This window comes from Colias eurytheme, chromosome 9, assembly GCF_061535395.1.
Source record: "Colias eurytheme isolate Ceu_HAF_F1 chromosome 9, ilColEury1 Martin Lab GWU primary, whole genome shotgun sequence".
Classification (NCBI taxonomy): Eukaryota; Metazoa; Arthropoda; class Insecta; order Lepidoptera; family Pieridae; genus Colias; species Colias eurytheme.
Genome location: NC_142988.1, coordinates 5958300 through 5970587, shown reverse-complemented (window position 1 = coordinate 5970587; position 12288 = coordinate 5958300). Strand labels below are relative to the sequence as shown.

General features: G+C 35.0%; 1 protein-coding gene across 1 annotated transcript in view; it reads right to left on the bottom strand.

Annotated features, from left to right (window-relative positions):
• Positions 1-12288, bottom strand: part of LOC149905801 (guanylate cyclase 32E) — a 34776-nt gene that overhangs the window by 2470 nt on the left and 20018 nt on the right. Inside the window, exons 11-25 of the mRNA XM_090105871.1 lie at positions 11980-12070; positions 10166-10342; positions 9391-9620; positions 7770-7874; positions 7398-7469; positions 6786-6957; positions 5172-5394; positions 4556-4690; positions 4247-4359; positions 1861-2012; positions 1565-1663; positions 1193-1337; positions 764-862; positions 370-622; positions 38-146 (exon numbers count right to left, since the gene is read on the bottom strand). Of these exons, the coding sequence (XP_089961997.1) occupies positions 38-146; positions 370-622; positions 764-862; positions 1193-1337; positions 1565-1663; positions 1861-2012; positions 4247-4359; positions 4556-4690; positions 5172-5394; positions 6786-6957; positions 7398-7469; positions 7770-7874; positions 9391-9620; positions 10166-10342; positions 11980-12070 (2175 nt within the window). The remainder of the gene's footprint in view (positions 1-37; positions 147-369; positions 623-763; positions 863-1192; positions 1338-1564; positions 1664-1860; positions 2013-4246; positions 4360-4555; positions 4691-5171; positions 5395-6785; positions 6958-7397; positions 7470-7769; positions 7875-9390; positions 9621-10165; positions 10343-11979; positions 12071-12288) is intronic.

The window sequence follows — 12288 nt, the reverse complement described above, 5'->3', positions numbered from 1 at the left end:
GTCCACTCATTGAATAAATATTGGCTTCATTACTCACTTCCATAAGGTATTCATCGCTCCGATGATGTAGTACACTATCAGTATGAGATTCTAAATGATTGCCCGAAGCAAATCTTAGTTTCTTTGGAGATTCTAAACTGCAACATCTGAAAAAATAAAAATAAACCAATTTTTAAATTGTAAGTATCTATAAGGCTGTTAGCAAATCATTTCGTACCAGGTGGTAAGACGGAAAGCACCTAATAGTCCGTTTGCCTATATTTATCACTCTGATTTGATTAATGCAGTTATGACAGTGCAATGCAGTCACCAACTCACCGACTAATTATTATTATTATAAGCTAAGAAGCCAAGATACAACACACGCACCTATGCAACCCGCCCACTTGGTTCTTCCAACCACGTGTCTTCAAGGAACTTCTAGGCAAGTGCGGTGGAACATCCCTAGTAGCCGCTCGTCTCCTGGCCCTACTGGCCGCTGCTGCTGGCTCTTCACCCCGCACCCAGTATGTGATCTGATCCCGCTTGCCCTTCATGGCAACTATACCACGCTCTTCTACTATGTAACCTCCCAGTTGGTCGAGGAGGAGCTTGCACGCGGAACTGCAGTGGATCTTGAGGGCTGGTTTGAAAATGATTGTTATAAAATTACTTCTGGTAATTAGAAGAGTAAAGAACCGAAACTAAAACATTTAAATATGTTTTACAATTTAAATAAACTTGAAATTGAATTAAAGTAGGCATATGGATAAGATTTACTTACGAAGTCCTGTAGATTCAAATCGACTAGCAGTGTTAACGGTGTCACCGAAGAGGCAATATCGCGGCATTTTTAATCCTACCACTCCCGCACACACAGGTCCTGAAAATAAGAAATGCATTTTGTTACATATATAAACAGTTTTGCTGTTTAAAATTTAATTATGTTGGATTCAATATTTTAATAGATATTGAAAATACTACCCACATCATCTTAGATCTTATACCTACTATGATTATGCTTATAGATAAAGCTACTCGTTTACGACCACAAGATATAGAAACAAATGAAAAAACTATAGACCATTATTATTAACGCTACCGTGTAACATTCAACATAGGTACCTATTAGTACAATCATCCATTTCAAACAATTAATCCTATATTCAAAACGATATCCATAACCCAATACCGATACCGATATCTAACGTACCAGAGTGTATTCCAACACGCAACAACAAGCGATGCTCAGGCCGATGTCGCACCCGAAACGCACGCGTGGCCGCCAGCAGTGCGAGCGCCATTGATGCGATTTCGCCCGCGTGTAGTATACCATTTCTTATTGGTAGTCCTGATACCTGTATAGATATAACACTTTTAATTGATGGTCCTTTTTAATAGAAGAGCTCTATAATATTATACAGACAATATGCTGTGAAGTTCGTATGGGAGATGCGCTTTCTGTATATCCGTTGTAAGCCTCCAGAGAATTAAGACAAAATATCGTAAATACCTAATTCCTTTCTTATATATTTTAACCAATTTTTAAATCCCGTTAAGGTACATTCTTATAGGTAATTCTTACCACCATGTACGCATCGCCAATTGTTTCTACTTTGTAAACGTCGAAATTTTCTAAAATGGAGTCGAAACACGTGTAGAGATCGTTTAAAAAATCGACAACCTGAAAAAATTACCATGTTAATAAATCAAATAAATTCATCAAGTTTGCTGTTTTGTTTGCTAAAAGAACCATTATAATTTGAAATTAATTAAAGAGTGAGTATGTTTATTTGAAACTATAAGTTATAAACATGGAATGTAGAGCGATACAACAAATCTATTCATGCCAGGTGACACTTCCGAACGAAATAGATTTACCTGAAGCGGCGTACTTTCAGCGGACATAGCAGTAAATCCAACGATATCACTGAAATATATTGTGACCGAGTCATAGTTTTCGGGCAACACGCGCTTCCCTCGTTTTAACTGTTCTGCCACTGGGGCTGGTAACATTTCTTCTAATAGTGCCTCTGGAAAATAGTAACGATTTTTATCAGATAATGAACCTAATGTATAACAGTGATAAGTCAGAAAAATTAAAAGGATTGTGCATCTGCACATTGTTTTTTACATTTCCATGTAAAAAATAACTGACTTCGCAAATAAATTGTTCGCCTCTCTATTTAGATAAGTTGTACCATATTTCTTATTATAAACGAAGAGGTCGACTGTACAGCCTTAGTACAGCATGTAATTTTTCAAATGGGGAGCCCTAGTTGCTAGTACCGAGTTTCACTTCTATAAATCATCAACTCTTTCAATTTATTAATTAAATTCAGGTTCTACTTTTTTCATGGGAAAACTCAAAAAATGCTTTGGGGATATTTTGTGACCTCTCCAAGGCATTTGACTGCGTTGAACATTGTACCTTATTGCGTAAACTTAATCACTATGGGATTAAAGGACAAGCTCAGAACCTCATAGCCTCATACCTGCATGATAGGATACAAACTGTAGTTGTTAATGGAGAACGTTCTAGCGGTGCGTCAATTAACATTGGTGTTCCACAGGGATCTATTTTAGGACCCTTCTTGTTCTTGGTATATATCAATGATCTACCTTATTATTTACAGGATAGGTGTGAAATAGTTCTGTTTGCAGATGATACCTCATTAATATTTAATGTGGATAGGCATGACCCAAATGTTGACGAAGTGAACAGTGCTCTTTTACACATATCCGACTGGTTTACTGCTAATAATTTATTATTAAATGCCAAAAAAACAACTTGTGTTGAATTTTTACTACCAAACGTTAAAAAGTTAAGCAGAAATATTACCTTGAACGGGGAGGTATTACACCCTACAGAATCGACTGTATTTCTTGGGTTAACATTGGACGAGAAACTACAGTGGGGAGCCCATGTCAACACCGCTGCAGGTAAGCTCAGTTCAGCAGCATATGCAGTCCGAAAGGTAAGGCATCTCACCGATGAAGATACAGCTAGATTGGTTTATTTCAGCTACTTTCATAGTATTATGTCCTATGGAATTCTACTATGGGGCAGGGCAGCAGATATAGAAACTATATTTATCTTACAGAAAAGAGCCATTCGTTCTATATATAATTTACGTGCTCGGGACTCACTAAGAGATCTCTTTAAGAATACTGGTATCCTTACTGTACCATCACAGTATATATTTAATAATATTTTGCATGTACACAAAAACGCCGACTTACACACAAGAGTAGGAGATAGACACTGTTATGGCACAAGGAACAGAAATAGAATTGAAATGCCATTTTTCCGATTAGCTAAAGTTAAAAATTCATTTATGGGTCAAGGTATACGCTTTTACAATAGAATTCCTCATAATATTAAAGAGTTTAGTAGTTCTAAATTTAAAACTTATATAAAAAATGTACTAGTTCAGAGAGCGTACTACAGTATTCAGGAATATATGGACGATAAAAACCCATGGAGGGTTGTCGCGTAAAAACCACAGGACAGTTCTTTGGCATGTTATTACAATACTTATATGTTGTTACATATGTATTTTGTAAAATTGTAAAACTGACATGATTTAAAAGAGCAACTATGGAGTTTCTTGCCGGTTCTTCTCCGTAGATACTGCTTTCCGAATCGGTGGTAAATTTTAAAATATGTAATGACGTTTCAAAAGTGCTTCTTTAAGAAGTCTAATTGAATAAATAAATGTTTGAGTTTGAGTTTGAGTTTGAGTTTTCTGTCCAAATTACGCCACAGTGTTATGGAGCAAGTTCCAAAAATTCTATGTATATTGTATATACTTAATTTTGTATATAGAACGTATCCTTTTATAAAAATGTTCTGTAATACCATATCTTCTTAAACTTAAATTCGGCTAAGACCTGTGGCAGACGCAGTTTACGTAATGGAATAGTATTCGTGGCTACGAATTTGGATTCATTTGATACGAACAGTGGGTTAGTGGACCAATATCCAAATGTAGTTGATCGTGACCGAGACTTGAGTAGCTGTCATACATGATATTATATGTAAATATATTCTATTGCGAAAGTTAAATGTTCTTATTGAAAGGGGGAAATATCCTTGATTTAATTTAAATTGATGCAATTAGTATTTTCGTTATCGTATTTTAATGCATATGTTAATTCTTTTTGAAAAAAATATTTTATCAAATGGAAGTAGGTTAGTTTTTTTATGGTGTATGATTATGCAAATAGCAATACGTACAATTCATAATGAAAACAACTTCCTTACCTGTTTTCTTCTTTTCTTCTTGCAATTGATCAGTCCTTTCATCGACGAGAGCCTCTAAATTATTAGCATACTTTTCCATCATTGCTATCATATTATCAAATATATTTGGTTTCCTGAAATCAGATTGAACATTTAAAATAGGGTGTACGATTTAAGCTGCAAGCTCAGGAAGGTGAAACAATTTTTTTGTCTATAATTATTTTATTTTTTGGTAATTTTTTGTCATTTTCATTCAAATAATATTTGAAAATTATAAATAAAACCCATTTAAGACCTTTTATTATGTATTAAATACAGTATGTAACATACATGCCCTTCCTAAGCGGTCGCAGACGCGTCCGTATAGCCTTAAAGTCGGGTCGTGCGGTCGCGTCCTCCACCCAGCACTCGGCGCAGCACTCGCGCACGCAGTCGAAGCGGTCCGCTAGAGCTTCTAGCGGCGGCCTGCATTAGTTACCTTTGTATTAGCTGTATTAGCAAGTACTCATTATTACAGAATTGTTTTAGCTCATTAAAGAAGCCCATGGGCATAAATTCATTTATCTTTTCATTCTAGCGACTCTAATTTAATATGACTCTATACGCAATTTCAGAAATCTATACCTATATATGCGATTTATTGCTATGGGCGGAAGGAATACAAAAAAAAAATAAGATAAGTCCCACTGCATTTAAATGATTACTGTGTGATGACAGCCAACTGGCTATTGTTATACGAAGGTTTTTTAGGAAGGCGGCGTTTATTTGCGAGATGTGTTTGTAGAGATTTTCTGCGAATTATCAAAGAAAGTTCCTTAACATCATTATCATGTTTCTATTTTCATAATATCCAGATATCGAAAGCCGAATCAAAATAGTTACCAAATCTTTTCTCTCGTACCAAAAGCTGAAACAAAATATCGGTAGACAGGAGACACGTACCTACCTGTAAGGCGCGGGGTGCGGGTGCGCGAGGCGGCGCAGCAGCGCGGGCGGCGCGGCCGCGTGCGCGCCGAACGGGCCCGCACGCGTGTGCAGCTCGTACAGGAGCAGCGCGAACGCGTACACGTCGGCCGCGGGGGAACCGCTGCGGACTTCGAGCGATGTGGGGAAGGAGTCCTTGCCCCAGCCCGCTGAGCGGAGCAGCTCGGGGGATAGGTAGACGAGGCCTGGTCATGTAACGTTTGTTGTAAGAATTGTATACTGATACTGACTTCTACGTTCATCAGGTCTCATAGATCCATCATTTAACTATATTGTGATTTGTATAATATTCAACATTTTCAGAAAACAAAATCTGAGTAAGCGTATTTTATAAAAAAGCGCATAATTAATATACGTAACTTAAAAAAAATAGTACATATATGATGATTATATACAGTGAATTTAATTATAGTACGGTACCTACTCTTTTCGAGCTGTCTTTTAATCTAAGTGATAATGATAAATATCGCAAAAAAATGCCAATAACATAATATTCAAAACATTTTCACCACTAGGAAAATTCCCTATTTACTATGTAATATTCCTAAAGCGCTACTATATAAAGTAAAGATTCCCGGAATCACAGCTTAGCAAATATTTACAAAGTGTTATTGGGTAAACACTACTGAAAGTTGGAAGGGAACCTTCTCAAATACCTATAGCGCTGTTGTGAGAAAATCCATCCCTATATTTACATTTTTATTTTCTTTGGAATGTTATTTTCTATGAAAGTACAAAATCTTTTTTTCGAATTGTTAATTGTGGATTCGAAGAACATAATATGAGGTTTTATTCTTTGTAACTGAAAAAATAAAATGAGTGCTACAATGGGAAATAATGTTATAGCTGATTTTATGTTAGGCATTCTGTTACCGTATCAAGATGCACACTAAAAGTGGCTTCATAAAATAGTAATATATTAAGATTTATTATAAAATATTTTATGGCTTGGATGTGGTAAGTAATCTCCGACATACATAAAGTGAGCAAAAAATTGGGACGGAGCTACTGGGAAGTAATATTCTTTAAGGATCGTAAAACGTAAATGAGAAAGTTCTGATAAAATAGCTATAAATACAGATTTATAGCGGAATTTGGGCTGGATTGATTCCCGAAAGCATTGCTATATTATGTTTTACATCTTACATTGCGAAGAGTTCAATATTACAATAAGATACCTACGCATATTTCAGTAGAATTATGTTAATGCCAGCAGTTTTTAGTTAGTTATTCAAGTACATAATATCTTAATATATATAAATCTCGTGTCACAATGTTTGTCCTCAATGGACTCCTAAACCACTTAACCGATTATAATAAAATTCGCACACCATGTGCAGTTCGATCCAACTTGAGAGATAGGATAGTTTAAACATGTAGGTACCACGGGCGAAGCAAGGTATTCCTTGTCGAGAATTTCATGAATATTCTGTTAGTAGTAATTTTTGACAAGTGTCCTAGAGATCCAGATTCCAGTCTGATTCTTCAGACTACTTATAGACTAATCGGTGATTATCATCCAATAACAAACGACAGGCATAAACTCTGTTGTGGATAAACACCAACCCATACTTACTTTCAATATGAGATCTCAAAGCATTAGGGTCGGACGGTGGCAGTTCCCCGCGCCTGAACTCCCGCAGACCAAAGTCCGCCAACTTTACGACCCATCGAGCGTCCACTAGACAGTTGGACGGACGGAGTGAGCCGTGGTACTGTAGTGGTGACTCGTGGATGAATATCATGCCCTTGGGAATGAGATAATAAGTCCATATTTTGTATAAAAATAAAACTAATTGAGTAATAAGTTAATTCTGACTTTTATGGGTTATTAACATTCGCAATCTTGTAAGAATATGAATAAGATTATCAATTTGCCCAATTTTTGTGGGCCTATTACATTTCGTAACCCGAACTGAATGTTAATTGATTATGTAAATATAATTGGTACTTAATTTGGTACGATCAAATATTAGGTAGCTACGTGTAAACTAGACTCTTTAATACCAGATAGAATTTTCAAGGAATTTCAATGAAAAGTTTAATTGGATTGAATACTCTGAAACTAGGTAGGTATGCAAAGTTAGATAGTCTTTAAAGCTTGAAGTTTGTTTAAGGCGAAGTTATTACGAAAATTGTAGCAGAGCAGTCAAAAGTTGTCATAAAAGTAATTACTCATTTCTCATACCCTGATAATATCGCCGACAAGTGACGCTATAAACATATTATCCAATTTTATGTCCTCGTTCTCGAGTATATCCTGGAAAAAATAATAACTTTGAAGTTGGTAAATTTATACATTATAAGAGCATTTATAAATAAAAATAAGTGATATGAAAACTATAAAAGTTCGATTCAAAATGCGGATATGGAAAATCGAAAAGGATTTAATAATAGTAGAGTCTTTATTTAAAGCTCTACCTACTTACATATTATGGCATAGTTATATATTATCTGTGGCTATACTAACGTATGTACCTACTGACCAATAAAAGTAGTGTTACAAAATAAAAATAAATAACCCCGTTTAATATACCAGTGATATATCATCAGCACTTACTTTAAGGCTCCCTCTGGTACAGTATTCAGAAAGAGCGCACACATTGGGCGGTTCGATACACGCGCCCACGAACCCATTCACATTGTCATGTTGCAAATCCCGCATCTGTGGCAGTAAATTAATTATACCTTACATTGTTATAACTATGTTAGTTGTGGGTGTATGCTAATTCAAGGTTAGTTCCCAGATTAGTTATCGGTTGAGCTCGAATATAGTTTCGATAATGTGGAGACATTACCAAAGACTCTACCAGAATAAAAAATTATCGGATTCTACTATCGGGATTAAATTTAGTCCAATGAAGAATTATTACATTTAGTTAGTTAGAGAAACGACATATCACTAAACATTTTTATTGAATGCGAAAGTTGGCTTGTCACATTCACGCACTTTTGAACAAACTATACTTGATCAGGCGAGCAATAATTTAATCAAAGTAGCAAGTTCAATCAAAGTAGCAAGTACAATAAACAACAAGTTGATAAATGTAATTAGATGCCACACCTGGATAAATCAGAGTTATTTTCGTTTTCTTTAGCCATGATATATTACCTATATACTCGAACAGGAAAATCGCACCTAAACGTATCAATTACTGAATCAATAGAAGGTACTTAGTACATATTTGGATGTCTTCCTAATATTTTGCCTAAATTGAATTGTTTCTAAAAATAATATACTAACTTAGTAATTTGTTATGGTGCTTATTTTTAGGTAATATAAAGTTATTACTCTCGTAAAATAATGAAGTGAAGTACGTATATTAAGTTACAAGTACTACGGTCAACTGACTTATATCATAGGTTTATATTTATAAAATTTTGTGTTTGATAAAACACCAGACAGCAAATCTAAAAAAGTTCCCTTGAACAACAAAACGAGCACGTTGTATTGTCAGTGAATTAAAATTAAGTTTATCTGGTGACAATAGAGCCGGGGTCGATGTCTCCGCTAATTTCAAAAGCTATTCATTTCGACTAAAATAATACTCATAAATAAATTCAAAACAAACGTTTATTATGTGTTCTGTTTCTTGTAAAAACAAAGGAAATAATAAATGATGACATATATCACGTAGTCACAAGTTATCCGCGCTATTTAATCAAGACTGCCGAGCTAATAGCGGCACTATTTTTGCCAATTAATCATAGAAATACATGTGCCGTATTCTACCTGAGGCGTGAAAGTTGTACATAATCATTACTATGATTTATCCTCTCCTATTAGTCTCGCTTATAGCAGACTATTGTAAGGATTTCGCCGTTCGCGCTTCGGTGAAGCTTTCGTATAGATAAACCTTTTTTCACGGTTGGCTTATTTGTGAATCTGTATGATTAACTCGGGGTTTGCTCGTATGTCATTTTATTAGCTCAAGATGCCACAGAAAAAGAAATGGATGCTTATTTCTGTCTGTATTTACTCATAGAGATTTATTTAATAATTTTTTTAAACACAAATAACAGAAGAATACATATAGACGAATAAGCTACCTTCGAATCGGCACGACTAATATTGAGCGATACGTAAATTATTGAGAAAGAAGTTTATGAGTTAGATTATAATAAATTACAACCAAACAAAAAAATCTCTAAATATAAAAGTTGACCATAAAAAAACTCACAATTTTAAGTTCCTTCTTGATCTCCCGATTAATATCAATGTGGTGTCGTCGCACGCGTTTCACCGCAAGTAACCGCCCTCTATAGAAGGCGACTTCAGTGAAAATGGCGGAATATCTAAAGTCTAGGTCCGGGTTTGAGCTGAGAGAGACCTGGCTGGAACGAGCTCCGCCTGTACTGCCCTTCTCACAGATCGCATTGCTTGAGTTCGTGTTCAACCCCGCGCTGCTATCTTGCTGGAAAAAATCAGCTCTGACCAACTTGTCCTGGGATGTAATGTCACCTTGGACAGTCGATAGTGATTTACCGATCTAGGTAGGTATGTCATTAGTACAACCCGAGGGACCAATGAAGTACTAATTCACTGTTATGTTTGATAAGTGCAGGTAAAGAGAGGATATGGAAAAATGAAATGTTGATGTATTCTATTAATTATCACAATATGTGAATGTTGTAGAAACCCGAAAAGTCAAAACATATTTGTATTTCTGTTCTAGTAAATGGTTTAAATTTAAATAGTAAATGATAATAGAATTGTTGAATTGTTAATGTTGTTGAAAAAAGCTCGACTCTAGTAAATTGTATGATATCTGTTACTTTAATATTCTACTTTCCAGCTCCTATATTATGCAGTGCAAAGTTAGCAAAAAACTAAAATGTGAAGCAGTATTTTTGTTGATGGGATTAAGACGTACTTAAAGCAGATAATTCCTATATCAGTAAAAAAAAATAGAAGCACAAACATGCAAACAACATATATAAATTCTGTTTACCTACTCAGTTTGTTGGCGCGCTGTTCGTCATCTGGTAGGTGGAGGTCTCTAAAATCGATTTTCCACAATAGAGAATCGAGTTCCTGTTCATAACGCCAACCGCGGTATAGAGCTAGTGCAGCCAGCGCTAACAGTACTAAGGTGCCACCAGAGGCTCCTAGCGCCCAAGCACCAATATGACCTATACGGAGACACCACGTTTACAATAATTTTCTTAATAAAACACGCAGTAATTGTAGATTAATAAAATATATTTTGTTGAAATTGTAAAGATTGTCTTATTTTAGGACTTCTCATGAAATAAACTAATGGATTCGTATTCGATTAATTTGATACTTTCTTAACAATTGAACAAAGTAATACATTGTTTGCCTTCTTATTTTTTCACATTACATACATTTACAATAGAGAATAGGTAATTCTATCGCTAAACATTTTAAGAAATCGAAGGAACGAAATATTATACCCGAAGCACTTAGGCTTCGTTGTAAACGTTTCTATTCAATTTGTATGTACGTAGCCCAGACGGGATTCGAATTGGAATCTCTTAAAGTTGGGACCAGTCGAATTCAACGCTTTTAATTGGAAAAGCGAAAGCTGTACGATTTGTACGAAATCCCGTCTTTGAAACGCCGAGAATATCCAGTAGAAGATTTTCCTGATAGCTGGCTGTAAGTTGTATATTTAATTATTTACAGCCAGCTAGAAGTGTTTTTTCTTTTAAACCATTTTTAAAATGAACATTATGAAACGTAAACATTACAATTTATATGGTAGAGCTATAAAAAAATTGTACCTAATATACCTATATGTTACAATTTTTTTAAGGATGGAAAATTAATATATCCTTATAAGGATGGAAATTTTTAAGAGTACTTTAAAAAAATAAATATTATAAACATCAAAAAGAAACGGTTATATAGAAAGTGAAAATCGTCTTAAAAATGATTGCTTCAATAAAAATACACTCGAAAGTTCAAAGCATTGTGAAATAATATTAAGCCACTGTAGACGTATCGCATTTTCTCTAAGTCTTTCATCATTTAGAAATAACAAACAGATATTCTATATCTTGTATGAAATACATACACTAGATAATATCGTCTGAAAGGGTATTAGGGTTCTGAGTTATTTTAAATCCGTTAATGCGTCTCATATATGGTTTAGATATTATTTGAATATAGGATAAAATATGTGTTACTATATTATAATATAGACAATAGACAAGATTTTTCATTTTACTGAATCTATTTGCGTCATAATTTTAGTGGTAAAGGACAGATATATTAATATTTAATGAAAAAAAAAAAATGTGAATGTTTTTGATTAAAATCCTCGACGCCTCCAACAGAATCAAATTCGTTGAAACTACACTAAACTCATGTCACATCGTATGTATAATAAAATGTTTAATCTTCACGACATTGCAATTAAAACAAAATAATACGTCTGCTAGAAAGAACAAGTTGTAAAGCAATATAAGTTGTAAAGCATTGAAAGTGTTGCGGATCGAGAGCGGCGACGCAGCGGGAGTCGTGCGGGCAATGGTCGCTGCTCAGCATTGCTTGTCCACACATTACGCTTTACGACCCACCCCTCACTCTCGCTTACAAGCTTTGCGCTTAATGCCGCCCGACCTCCAGCTAAGCATTACTTTTTTACTTCTAACAAAATTGGACCGCCTAATGTATTCCGGTCCCGTTGATTCTATTAGCCGCTAACACACTATACCCATTTAGTTAACTACTTTCAGTGGAGAGGCTTTTAAACATACACACAATAGTTATGTCAGGATTAGCATAACAAAGTTATACTTACTAACGCATTTTTCGCCTCGAAATCCACACGGAGGTTCTGAGAGCGGCACGCGTCCTCCTGGCCATTTAATATCTCGCAGGAGTCGTAATTCCTGTCCAAAGTGTATAAAACATAATTATATAGGTACATAAAATGTTAGCTCTCTCAAACATTTACTTAGTGAAATAACGGAGAAACTTTTAATATAGCACTAGCTAGTTGGCATTCCTTTCAACGAAAGAATGCCTATTTTCGCACATTCTTTTCAAAGTGCATTTATTGGATTAAATATTTTGTTGCTTTATTAATATTTGGAAACACATACCTACA